The sequence below is a fragment of the Oncorhynchus masou genome, chromosome 19 (genome assembly GCF_036934945.1).
Source record: "Oncorhynchus masou masou isolate Uvic2021 chromosome 19, UVic_Omas_1.1, whole genome shotgun sequence".
In the NCBI taxonomy this organism is placed as follows: domain Eukaryota; kingdom Metazoa; phylum Chordata; class Actinopteri; order Salmoniformes; family Salmonidae; genus Oncorhynchus; species Oncorhynchus masou.
In genome coordinates, this window is record NC_088230.1 from 11,391,424 (window position 1) to 11,404,473 (window position 13,050).

The following is a 13,050-nucleotide window of genomic DNA, read 5'->3' on the forward strand; positions in this document are numbered from 1 at the left end:
TATCTGTTTCTTTCACTCCATATAGTAACACACACACACACACACACACACACACACATACACACACACACACACACACACACACACACACACGCACACACACAGCATTAGTTTATGACCATTACGTAACTGATGAATCGTGTTTGCATTGATATTTCCATTCAGGCGCATGGTGCCAAATGTGCTGAGGCATTTTAGAACGGTATTGGCAACGTGCCAGCTTTAAAATCTGCTCTTGCCACGCGGGCCGGGCAGAGGGCCCAGAGCTGATACAGCTGAAAGCCTTGCCAGTCTGCCCTGGCACTAACGCACTCATCAATACTTGCTTGTTCCTCTCCCGCTGGAAAACAAAAGCAGCATGGGCACTGTTGGGCATACTCAAATCTCCATCTCCTTATGCATATAGTGACTTAGCGCTCTGCAACCTTCCATCAATTACTCACTTACCTGTCACATAATGTAGCTGTAGTGTTCCATTGTTAATCACTGTCAAACATTTACCTCCTAACCAATCCATCAGTGGAGTAATCACCTTATGATTCAAACTGTTGATGTATTGGAAGTTTGGAACTATTTCAGCTCAGGTCGAGGGCCCAGGTTTTAATCCGTAATCCTGGCTCATGCATTGATCGATGTGAATGGATCAAGACTTGTGCAAATATTTGCAGCACTGCACATCGTGCCCATACCTCAAGTCAGGTGGATTCAGCTGCTTAGATAAAGGATGAAGGTTGTTTTATCTCCTGGGGATTTTAATCCAAGTGAATTTCCCTCCCTGTGTAGCTTCACTAACACCATCCAATGGCTGGGGTTGAGGAAGTCATAAGACCATAGCTTCAGCTTAGCATTAGCTTTAATTTAACTTAGCCAGTGTAGTATGTTGATAATAGGCAGCAGCAGACTTGGGGTCAAATAGTATACATTTTCTTTCAAATACTTTAGCTGTGCTAAATTGCCCTTGCCAGGTGCAATGGATCTCGTAGAAAAATTGCCAAAGGTCAAATCTTGCCTATCTGTTACTCTGACCAAGCTCAACCAAGTGCTTAAAGTTTGAAAGAAAACAAAGTACTATTTGAGCCCAGGTCTGATAGGCAAAGAAGAATAACTAAACCACTGCAATTTCCCTGGACTCTTGTGTACATTCAATGTGGCTGTTCAAGTAATTATATGTCTGTGGTTGGGGGAGGACTCACCTCAGAAAGCTGGGTCCTGTAGTGCGACTTGTTGCACTGGAGCAGCTGGGCAGCCAGGTTACAGTCCTTCCTGTACAGATCCTACAGGACAGACACAGTGTTGGAATGTGTTAGAAGAAAACATGCTCTTAAGAAATCATCCATTCTAAAGAAACACACTGCATTGAATTCAAGGATGAGCCAGAACCGGGACTTGAACTCAGGTGTTGTTCGGTCCAACACCTTATATAACAAGCTCCAAACCTCTTGGCGAAGATGCTAGGTGTTGTATACTAAGGTTGTTACAATACACTTTGAGGGATGTGACTGTACTTTTGATGACCTATAGATCTGACCTCATAGAGTTCCCTTACATTGTCCTCCCTCAGTTTCTCAATTGTCAGCTTGGCCTCCATCAGGTGGTTGTTGAGCACGATGATCTCTCTGCTCAGGGCTCTCTTCTCGTCATCATGGTGCTGAGACTGAGGAGAGCAAAGGCTCATGTCAGACTCACGTTGCAAATACATTGTTTTTTCTTTGATTTCAGTGGCAGTGCAGTAGAACCCAGCCAGATGCCATACCCTACCATACCCTGCCATACCCTACATATGTTTGCTTATAATCATATCATGTGTAATCATGCTTAATTAAACACACATCACTTAAAATGGACTAAAAGTATGCAAGAGTGTTCCATCATTCTCTGTGCCTCAGATCACACAGGACACAGCATTCTCAGAGGCCTCAACTCATGACTATCTTACCTTGAACTAGCTGAAACGGCTTAATTTCACTCTCTGTTCCAGACAACATGACAAAGTAGCAGAAGTCTAACTATTCTCATTGTTCAACTGAACTTTTTATCAGTTTCATATCAACCAAAGTCTGTAATGATGCATGTACGTAATTCAGCATTACTTTATAATCTTAAACTTAAAAATAATAATTAGCCTTTTTTGCTATTAGATGTAAATTCCCCTGTTTTTGGGACCAGTGTGGGTCTGGTACTGGTTCGACCAATATTTTTTGCTTATAAGTCGATATGTGAACACCATAGATGGAAATGGATTGCTTGAGTGGTAGCCATGATTCTCATGGACACTGGAGGATGTCTCTTCTGCCAGTGTGAAGCAGGATGTGAAATCTAAAACCACTCGAAACTGGGATGTCCCTCCTACCATTTAATTCGCTCTTCCAACTGTCCATCAACTCCTGGCTGAACCCTACGTCACAGACACTAACAGCGCATATGCCTGGAATCCTTACATCTTAACGCAACAGGAGAGAGTGGTTTCAAAGATAGATTTATAGCAAGTAATCCAAAATAATACATAGATTTTAAACACAAAACACTTTATGATTAATAGGAGATGAAAGGCGAGTTCCTAACGAGTTCAGGAAGCCAAGCTAGAACTCTGTGAGACGTTCACAGCAACTGGGGCAGACATTTTGAACAAGAGAGACCTTCAGAAAATATGCACATTTCTAGCACTAAATATACAAATATGTATTTTACACTTGTAAGGAAGGTGAAATCTTGTAGTTAGTTATTTTATAAATTGATTATACAATATTTAGAAAAAATATATAAAATCGTTTCAAGCCTTATTCATCTAGTTTTGTTGAATAGGAAATACATCATATGAGATTTGAATCTTTCTTTGAATCTTCTTTCTAGTGGTTAGAGCGTTGGACTAGTAACCGCAAGGTTGCAAGTTCAAACCCCCGAGCTGACAAGGTACAAATCTGTCGTTCTGCCCCTGAACAGGCAGTTAACCCACTGTTCCTAGGCCGTCATTGAAAATAGGAATTTGTTCTTAACTGACTTGCCTAGCTAAATAAAGGTAAAATAAATAAAATTATGAGTTATTTTTTATGGCCCTCTCATGATAAATAATTACTTTTGGGGATGACATCGATTACATTTTCGCTAACGTTTAATTCTTCTCTCTCTCTCCAGTCAAGTCAAATATCAGAAATTACAGGTCTGCCTGCTTCACCATGAAGATTTATAACTCTAGGTGAGTAAATTAGGTGAAAGTCCACCAAGATGGCCCTTGCCTAAACTTGGCATTGTGTGCAGCTGGTCCCCCCAGAATGAATTATCCACACATCAGTTGTAAATTGAGTTGCATCTTCTAAGTGCTTCTACACTGTACCACTGAACTGACTGGGGCTTCTGACTGAAGCCGACTGTCCTTGCCACTTGCCAAGACGCTCTGGCACTCCCTTGAATAAAGATGGCAGAATATAGCAAAATCCTGGTTACCACTGGAGATTTTGAATTGTTCCAGAAGCTTATACTTATACTGTTTCGACTATGCCTGCCAAACCTCATCCTCCCAGTCCTATTCGCTAGTTTTATTTTTGTCCCAAAAAACAACAAATAAAATAAAATGTTATTTGTCACAACAGGTGTAGATTAACAGTGAAATGCTTTACTTACAGGGCCCTTCCCAACAATGTAGAGAGAGAAAAAATAGAAATATAAAAATACACAATGAGTAACGATAGTAACAATGAGCAAAGACCTTTCTTCTGAAACTCATCATTCTTGCTCTGAGAAATGAATGTAACGGGTGTCGTCGTCGGATGAGGAGGAATTGGACCAAAGCGCAGCGTGTTAAGTGTTCATGACTTGTATTAAACAGAACAATCAGAGACAACGATAGTCAGCTGTCCCTGATTGTGAACCATACCCGGCCAAAACAAAGAAATACAAAACATAGAAAAAGGAACATAGAATGCCCACCCACATCACACCCGGACCAAACCAAAATAGAGACATAAAAAGCTCTCTAAGGTCAGGGTGTGACAGTACCCCCCCCCCCTCCAAAGGTGCGGACCCTGGCCGCAAAACCTGAACCTATAGGGGAGGGTCTGGGTGGGCATTTCTCCGCGGTGGCGGCTCTGGTGCGGGACGTAGACCCCGCTCCACTTCTGGCTTGGCCCACTTAGGTGACGCCTCTAGAGCGGGGACCCTCGCCGCTGACCCCGGACTGGGGACCCTCGTAGCGGGCCCCGGACTGGGGACCCTCGTTGTGGGCCCCGGACTGAAGGGTGACTCGGAAGGCTCCGGACTGGAGGGCGACTCGGAAGGCTCCGGACTGGAGGGAGATTCGGAGGCCTCCGGACTGGAGGGCGTCGCTGGAGGGTCCGGACTGGAGGGTGTTGCTGGAGGCTCCGGACTGGAGGGCGACTCGGGATGCTCCGGACTGGAGGGCAACTCGGAAGGTGCCGGACTGGATGGCGTCGCTGGAGGGTCCGGACTGGAGTGCGACTCTGGATGGAGGAGAGACAGTCTGGTGCATGGGGCTGCCACAAGGCCCACCAGGCTGGGGAGACCTACAGGAGGCCTGGTGCGTAGAGGAGGCACAGGATGAACCGGGCTGTGGGGGAGCACTGGAGCTCTGGTGCGCAGCCTTGGCACCACTCCTCCAGGCTAAATGCCCACTTTAGCCCCTGCCTCTCCAGAGTGCAGGCACAGGTCGAAATGAACAGTCCCAGCGCACCGGAGACACAGTGTGCAGAGCCGGCGCAGGGTAAAACATCTTGGGGCTGCCTCTTGTGCCTGCTGCGCTGACTTGCCTCATATCGCCGCCTCTCGGCTTTAGCTGCCTCCAGTTCTCCAGGGTCCCTTTCCATCCAATATCTCCTCCCATATCCAGGAGTCCTGAACCCTCTGCTCCTCCATACCACGCTGCTTGGTCCTTTGGTGGTGGGTAGTTCAGTAACGGGTGTCGTCGTGGGATGAGGAGGAATCGGACCAAAGCGCAGCGTGGTTAGTGTTTGTGACTATTATTAAACAGAACACTGAAACAAAAATGACAAAGTGAATAAACAAAACCGAAACAGTCCTGGCAGGTGCAAAACACTAAACAGAAAACAACTACCCACAAAACATAGGTGGGAAAAAGCTACCTAAGTATGGTTCCCAATCAGAGACAACGATAGTCAGCTGTCCCTGATTGAGAACCATACCCTGCCAAAACAAAGAAATACAAAACATAGAAAAAGGAACATAGAATGCACACCCAAATCACACCCTGACCAAAGATCTTGTACAACGGCCTTGTACAACTCCCTTCACAGAACAGTGCAAACGGGCTCTAACCAGAATCAAAAGAGGAGTGAGAGGCACAGTTGCACAACTGAGCAAGAGGACAAGTACATTAGAGTGTCTAGTTTTAGAAACAGACGTCTCACAAGTCTTCAACTGGCAGCTTCACAGAGTACAGAGTATGAATTAGGCTGTTTGAGAACGTTTGAAGTACAATACCAACATACAGTAGCTACTGTCGTAGGTCAAAGCTGTGTGCTGGAAAATCTTGGTAGAGCATGGGCGGAATAGGCATTGTGGTGCTCATGTGAATTTCCTTTATTTTACTGCTTCAGACCAATGCCTATTCTCACTTAAAACATTGTATTTTGTTTTTTTAATTTCCATTTTTACACCGGAAAGTGATTATATAACATCATTATACAACATTATAATAATACAAAATAACACAGTAATAAAGGTTAATTAAGAGCAAACAACAAATAAAAATGGCAACAGAAATAATGTAATTGTTAGTATTCATCTAATATTAACAGCTGATTTTCCAGACGGAAGCGAAAAACTAGAAACCATTTTAAGCCAATATGGAGTAAACTGGAAACATTTTCCCTGATCTATCTTTAGACAATTGAGCAAGCACCTGGAAAATACACAAATAATCAACATGTACCCATGAACTATGTACAAGTTTACTTACTTGTAAACAAAAGTGAGTTATCACTAAATATAACATTTACAACCAAATGCACATTCATCTGATATAGTCAACTTTGTAAATACAATTCACGGATGGCCACAATTGCTCTTGAGAAGCTATAGGTTTATGCAGGCTTTTTTGTTCAAGCCCAGTTCTACCACACCTGATCCTACTAATCATGGTCTCGATGAACAGCTGAGTGGTAGAATCAGGTGTGGTAGCACTGGGCTTAAACAGAGAAGCCTGCATAACGGTGTGGATCGTCAAGAGGAATTTTGATAACTCCTTTTACAAACACTGCAACAAATGACAAATTGCTGAGAAACACCTGTAAAACAGTCATTAGACAAGTACAAAACTCTGAAGAGAAATGATTGACATACAGTTTGAACAAATCTGAACTTGGATAGGTGCTGTAAATCCTTGAAAACAAAACTTCAGCTACAAATGTCCTAAGTAATGCTGTACACAGCTGTCCAACTTCAGTAAAAGAGCACAATGTCCTCATTTATAAATGGCAGTATAAACATGAAAACAGGTGGGAGTGGGAGTACTCACAGATTTGGAACAGAACACACATTTTAAGTATTGACAGTGGCAAAGTACCATGTGTACTGTGTGCATTTAAATTGGTATAAGTCATTTGTCAGTTCCACATGGGCCAGCTTGCATTTCTCTGTGACAGGCATATGCCCACAATCCACCACTCTGCCATAAAGCACTGTGTCCCCGGGCAGTACTGTAGGGATGGCGTGCATCTCACTGATGAGGGCAACAACCTCTTTCTTCCCTTGAGAGTCTGAGAGATGGTCTCTCCTCAGTTCTAGAAAGCAGTAGTACACACCACCACACTCACTGCCACTTCACAAACCAAATAACCTAATAAATGCAAAAAGCGCTGTGTGTCACAACTATACACTAAAGATAATGGTACAAATGTATCCTCCAAGATGCAAACCCAGGACCTTCAGTTCCAAAGGCAACTTGACACTCTAAAATGGACAGTCTGGCGATGACAGGAAGTGCAGGGCGCCAAATTCAAAACAACAGAAATATCATATTTAAAATTCCTCAAGCATACAAGTATTTTACACCATTTTAAAGATAAACTTCTCTTTAATCCAGCCACAGTGTCTGATTTAAAAAAGACTTTACGGCGAAAGCACAACAAACGATTATGTGAGGTAAGCACCTAGTCACAGAAAAACAGCCATTTTTCCAGCCAAAGAGAGGAGTCACAAAAAGCAGAAATACAGATAAAATGAATCACTAACCGTTGATGATCTTCATCAGATTACACTCATAGGACTTCACGTTACACAATACATTGATGTTTTGTTCGATAAAGTTCATATTTATATCCAAAAATCTGAGTTTACATTGGCGTGTTATGTTCAGTAGTTTCCAAAACATCCGGTGATTTTGCAGAGAGCCACATAAATTTACAGAAACACTCATCATAAATGTTTATGAAAATACAAGTGTTATGCATGGAACTTTAGATAAACTTCTCCTTAATGCAACCGCTGTGTCAAATTTCAAAAAAGCTTTACTGAAAAAGCACACCATGCAATAATCTGAGTACAGCGCTCAGACAACAAAACAGCCATACAAATATCTACAATTTGTAGAGTATGTTGCAAATTACAATTTGTATGATATGTTACGAACTTCAATTCATACAATATGTTACGAATTTCCAATAAGTATGATATTATACGAATTAAAATTTGTTGTGGCTAACGTTAGCTAGGTGGCTAATGCTAATGTTAATGTTAGCTAGGCTAGGGGTTAGGAGTTGTGTTAAATAACTTGGGTAGAGGAAGGATTAGCTAAAATGCTAAGTAGAGAAAGCATGATAAACTGTGGTGCATGAACTGGCCAAACACATTAGATAACGTTACGTCGCTAGCTAACGTTAACTGGCTGTATATATAGTATGTATAAGGGGTGCGTATGGCTTGTGTGGTCTTGGTTGTACTTAGTTGAGTAAATGTAGTGTAGCTAACTGCAGTTTGTCTTGTGTGAAATCTGGCTACCTTCTCTTACCATAGCTTGGTCTGTGCATTGCAAATGAATGTGAGCAGCGTGGCAATTTCCCAAAGTTTGGTGGTTTGAAACTTAATGTAAACTAACATTAACTATCTATGTTTGGTGTAAGAAAGCATTATAAACTGTGGTGCATGAACTGGCCAAACTCATTAGATAACGTTACGTCGCTAGCTAACGTTAACTGGCTGTATATATAGTATGTATAAGGGGTGCGCGCAAGATGGCGGTCAGTGCGGGTACATTTTTTGGTAGCTGAAGGAATTACTGGATTTCCTTACCCAAGTATGATCATTTGGTCATTTCTAAGGTCATAAAACCCTGTATGAATATGGTTTAGTTTGTTTACCAAAGTAATTGATTACTTTCTGCAAGTTATTCACCTCTAAAACAATTAATTTAGTGACAACACTAGATAGCTATCTAGCTCAAAAACTAGCTTCACATGGAAACGTTACTTGGAAACTTCCACGACCAGAACCAAAAGAAAAGATTGACAAATCATCAGATGGACAATTAACAGCAAAAGATGGTATGGTAGGGGCATCCCGGGTGGCGCAGTGGTTAAGGGCACTGTACTGCAGCGTTAGCTGTGCCACCAGAGACTCTGGGTTCATGCCCAGGCTCTGTCGTAACCGACTGGGAGGTCCGTGGGTTACAGAGGGCTTGGCCGGTAGGGATATCCCTGTCTCATCTCGCGCACCAGCGACTCCTGTGGCAGGCCGGGTGCAGTGCGCGCTAACCAAGGTTGCCAGGTGCACAGTGTTTCCTCCGACACATTGGTGTGGCTGGCTTCCGGGTTGGATGTGTGCTTGGTTGGGTTGTGTATCAACCTTTGTCTCTCCCAAGCCGTACGGGAGTTGTAGCAATGAGACAAGATAGTAGCTACTAAACAATTGGATACCATGAAAAAGGGGTAAAAAAAAGATGGTATGGTTTTGGGTACTCCTCTTCAGAATGTAACTGTGGGGGAAAATACTACTAGGGGTGAAAATTTGGTGAGCACGGAAAGAATTGCGGCCAAATCAGAACATTTGAGAGAGAGCCAGAGTCTAACTCAAACAGAACTGGTAGGCCTAAAAACTACCTAATTGCCAGGTGAAAAGTAGCCTTTTATTATAAGTAATTCACACAAACACTTGAATGAGTAGTAGACTGTTGGAAGATGATCATTTCAAGATGGATGCCAAATATATTATACAAGAAAATTGGAGGAAAGCCCAACTATTTAAGTCTTATGGAAAATATTGGGAATTATTGAAGTATGAAAGAAAAGATTCTGAATGTACATCTACAGTGGCTTGCGAAAGTATTCACCACCCTTGGCATGTATCTATTTTGTTGCCTTACAACCTGAGAACTGGTAAACTAAACACTAACTATGGGTGAATAACTGCGTATTGTAAAGTCTACACATTGTCTTCCCCTTGTGGGAGTAAGAATACTTTGGTAACTTTATGACCAGTATTCGTTTGTTTTTTGTTGGAGAGGTTAATAATGGGATGGAAATCCTTTTGAGTTACATATCCTTAGGAAAAGCTTATACTAGCATAACAAGGTTGTTGTTTGAAGTTTATGGCTTTACCTCTTTGTTCAACTAATGTCAGGTGTATTCGTAATTTACTCAAACATAAGGCTATTTTCCTGTATTGCATACGGTTTAATGCAGACTTTAACTTTCTACAAGAGACTCATGCTTTTTCTTCCGATTTATCAATGGGGTAACAATATCTGGTTATCATATGGTAACAACCACTCTGCAGGTGTAACAGTGTTAAGAGGTGACTTTAAAGGGAAGGTCATCAGTAGTAAGACTCACCACTTTTAATAGTGAATTTCAACAGTGAAATGTTTCTAGGGAATAGTTATGCGTCCAACAACAAACAAAACAACAGGATATTATTTCAAGAATTTGAAGAAGAGATTAATAGAGTTATGTATAGAGTACAGAGTGTATTTCAGGATATCAAATGTATTTTAGGTGGAGACTTTAATTCTCTATCTAATGTGATGATTAAACAGATATCCCCCTCCTAACAGATCCAGCATTGTTAATCCTGAGATTAATAAACTAGGTCTTGGTCTTGGATTAGTCAATATTTGGAGATGTAAATATCCTGATAAAAAAGGAATTCATTTGGAGTAACAAGGATATGTCCAGACAGTCAAGAATTGACTTCTGGTTCATTTCTAATTCATTAGATAATACTATAGTCAAGGTGCATTGAAACATCAATTCTTACAGATCATAAAGTTATATTCTTATCTTTAAATATGAATGGATCTGAAGTTAATAAACCGAATCGGAGTTATTGGAAACTCAATAGTAGACTGTTGGAAGATGATCATTTCAAGATGGATGCCAAATATATTATACAAGAAAATTGGAGGAAAGCCCAACTATTTAAGTCTTATGCGAAATATTGGGAATTATTGAAGTATGAAAGAAAAGATTCTGAATGTACATCTACAGTGGCTTGCGAAAGTATTCACCACCCTTGGCATGTATCTATTTTGTTGCCTTACAACCTGCAATTAAAATAGATTTTCGGGGGGTTTGTATAATTTGATTTACATTCCTACCACTTTGAAGATGCAAAATCAATTTTATTGTGAAACAAACTAGAAATAAGACAACAAAAAAAACAGAAAACTTGAGCATGCATAACTATTTACCCCCCACAAAGTCAATACTTTGTAGAGCCACCATTTGCAGCAATTACAGCTGCAAGTCTCTTGGGGTATGTCTCTATAAGCTTGGCACGTCTAGCCACTGGAATTTTTTCCCATTCTTCAAGTCAAATTGCTCCAGCACCTTCAAGTTGGATGGGTTCCGCTGGTGTACATCAACCTTTAAGTCATACCACAGATTCTCAATTGATTGAGGTCTGGGCTTTGACTAGGCCATTACAAGACATTTAAATGTTTCCCCTTGAACCACTCGTGTGTTTAGCAGTATACTTAGGGTCATTGTCCTGCTAGAAGGTGAACCTCCGTCCCAGTCTCATATCTCTGGAAGACTGAAACAGGTTTCCCTTAAGAATTTCCTTGTATTTAGCACCATCCATCATTCCTTCAATTCTGACCAGTTTCCCAGTCCCTGCTGATGAAAAACATCCCCACAGCATGATGCTGCCAGCACCATGCTTAACTGTGAGGATTGTGTTCTCAGGGTGATGAGAGATGTTGGGTTTGTGCCAGACATAGCATTTTCCTTGATGGCCAAAAAGCTAATTTTAGTCTCATCTGACCAGAGTACCTTCTTTCATATGTTTGGGGAGTCTCCCACATGCCTTTTGGCAAACACCAAACGTGCACCACTCGGGAGGATTCATTTATTTATTTTTAATACATTTGCTAAAATAAAACATAAACACTGTTCTCACTTGCTCATTATGGGGTGTTGTGTGTAGATTACTGAGGATTTATATATATTTTTTAATCTATTTTAGAATAATGCTGTAACGTAACAAAATGTGGGAAAAGGGTCTGACTACTTCCCAAAGGCACTGTAAGTCATACATTTGGACTATTTTTATGTTTTGTTTCTATAGATGTTTATGACAGTAAAAGGAACGGCAAAATTATTTAAAACAATTGAACTGCAATAAATTCAGATTGGGGGTTTGTAAAGTGTAAAAAAGAGTTGACTATCTACTGAGCACAGGATAATTGCATCATCGACTTGATAACCGCTAAAGCGGGAGCATTTGAGCTGAATAAATATCCAACTGATAAGAATTCACAGTTTGATTTACAATGAAACCCTTTGATAAATGATTCTGTCCCTTTACATTCCATGAAACAAAGACCCTCTCCACTCCTCCTTGCTATCCAGCCAGGACACCTGTAATACAAGTCAGTATTCAATGTCCATCCATGTATGAGGACGTCGGGAGATGACGTGGAAACTGGCCACTAAGGGAAACAGTGAGCACTGTTACCTTCAAGTAGGTTTTGGTTTTGCTAGGTTGTTGTGGACAGCGATGTTGGATAGGCGTAAGCATCTGCCTCTGATTCCGAAGGTTGCAAGTTTGAATCCAGCGATATAAAGTTTTTTTCTGATACTTTTGTTTAAAGCCTATCCCAAAACGTAGCCCTTACCTTAACAATTCAGAGTTAATGCCTAAACCTAACCTTAAATACCTCAACATTTTTTAAAACAACTTCAAAATCGAATTCTGACACGATACAGTGAGAGCTGGTTGTGCTATCAGCCTGCAACATCTTAATGTTACAAACTCTTAACAAATTCAGAGAGGGGACATATTCAGCTGTCTATTCGATGTGAGGAAGAAGACACATGATGATCATACAATGCTGGGATGGCAGGCTGGTTAATTGTACGCTTCCTTTAGAAAAGCTGCATCTGACAAAAGATGTGAGTCGCAGGGCTAGCCCAGAACAATAGGCTCACTATCATCCTGCCATGGGAAGGAGGACAAGCTATTGTAAAAGGCTGTAATTAACGTCAGTGGTACCAACAGCTAGTGTATTCATATTCAAATCCACTGCTCAGTGCTTTTCACTACCTTTTCTGAAGAGTAAAGGCCACTGCTTGCTTAGACACGTGTGCATGTACACACACACACACACACACACTCATACAAGTGTACACAAATATGCATGCACTTTTGCGCATGCGCGCTCTCTCACACACACACACTCACACACGTAAGCATGCAGACACGCACCTACAGGTATACACAAACATGCATGCGCATATGCACACACATACGCACACCCATGCAAGCAGGCATGCACACACACTTCACTTACATTTCTATGGATCTTATCCTCCAGATCCTGGTTGATCCTCTGCAGTGCTGAGTAGCTGCTTTGTATTCTACCAGGAGACACACAATGACACCGGCTTACCAACTCACACTATTAATAATTGAACACTTTCTGCACCCATTGGGTTAATGATGTCTCTGCTATGTATCCGTCATGATAATGTACCACAGTGTTAGTTTTAAGGCTTTATTCAAATACTTATTGTGAATGTGACTATAATATGGGGCATATTTCCCGAGAGATGAACGCACAAATCAATGCAATGAGATCCACGA

At 41.4% G+C, this 13,050-nt stretch overlaps 1 protein-coding gene across 3 annotated transcripts in view; it reads right to left on the reverse strand.

Moving 5' to 3' along the window:
• The window catches only part of si:dkey-174m14.3 (uncharacterized protein LOC563117 homolog), a 29,195-nt gene that overhangs the window by 3,534 nt on the left and 12,611 nt on the right, over nucleotides 1-13,050 (reverse strand). For all 3 annotated transcript variants that reach the window (XM_064924951.1, XM_064924950.1, XM_064924949.1), the window contains exons 3-5: nucleotides 12,758-12,824; nucleotides 1,547-1,654; nucleotides 1,194-1,274 (exon numbers count right to left, since the gene is read on the reverse strand). In XM_064924951.1, coding sequence (XP_064781023.1) covers nucleotides 1,194-1,274; nucleotides 1,547-1,654; nucleotides 12,758-12,824 — 256 coding nt within the window. The remainder of the gene's footprint in view (nucleotides 1-1,193; nucleotides 1,275-1,546; nucleotides 1,655-12,757; nucleotides 12,825-13,050) is intronic.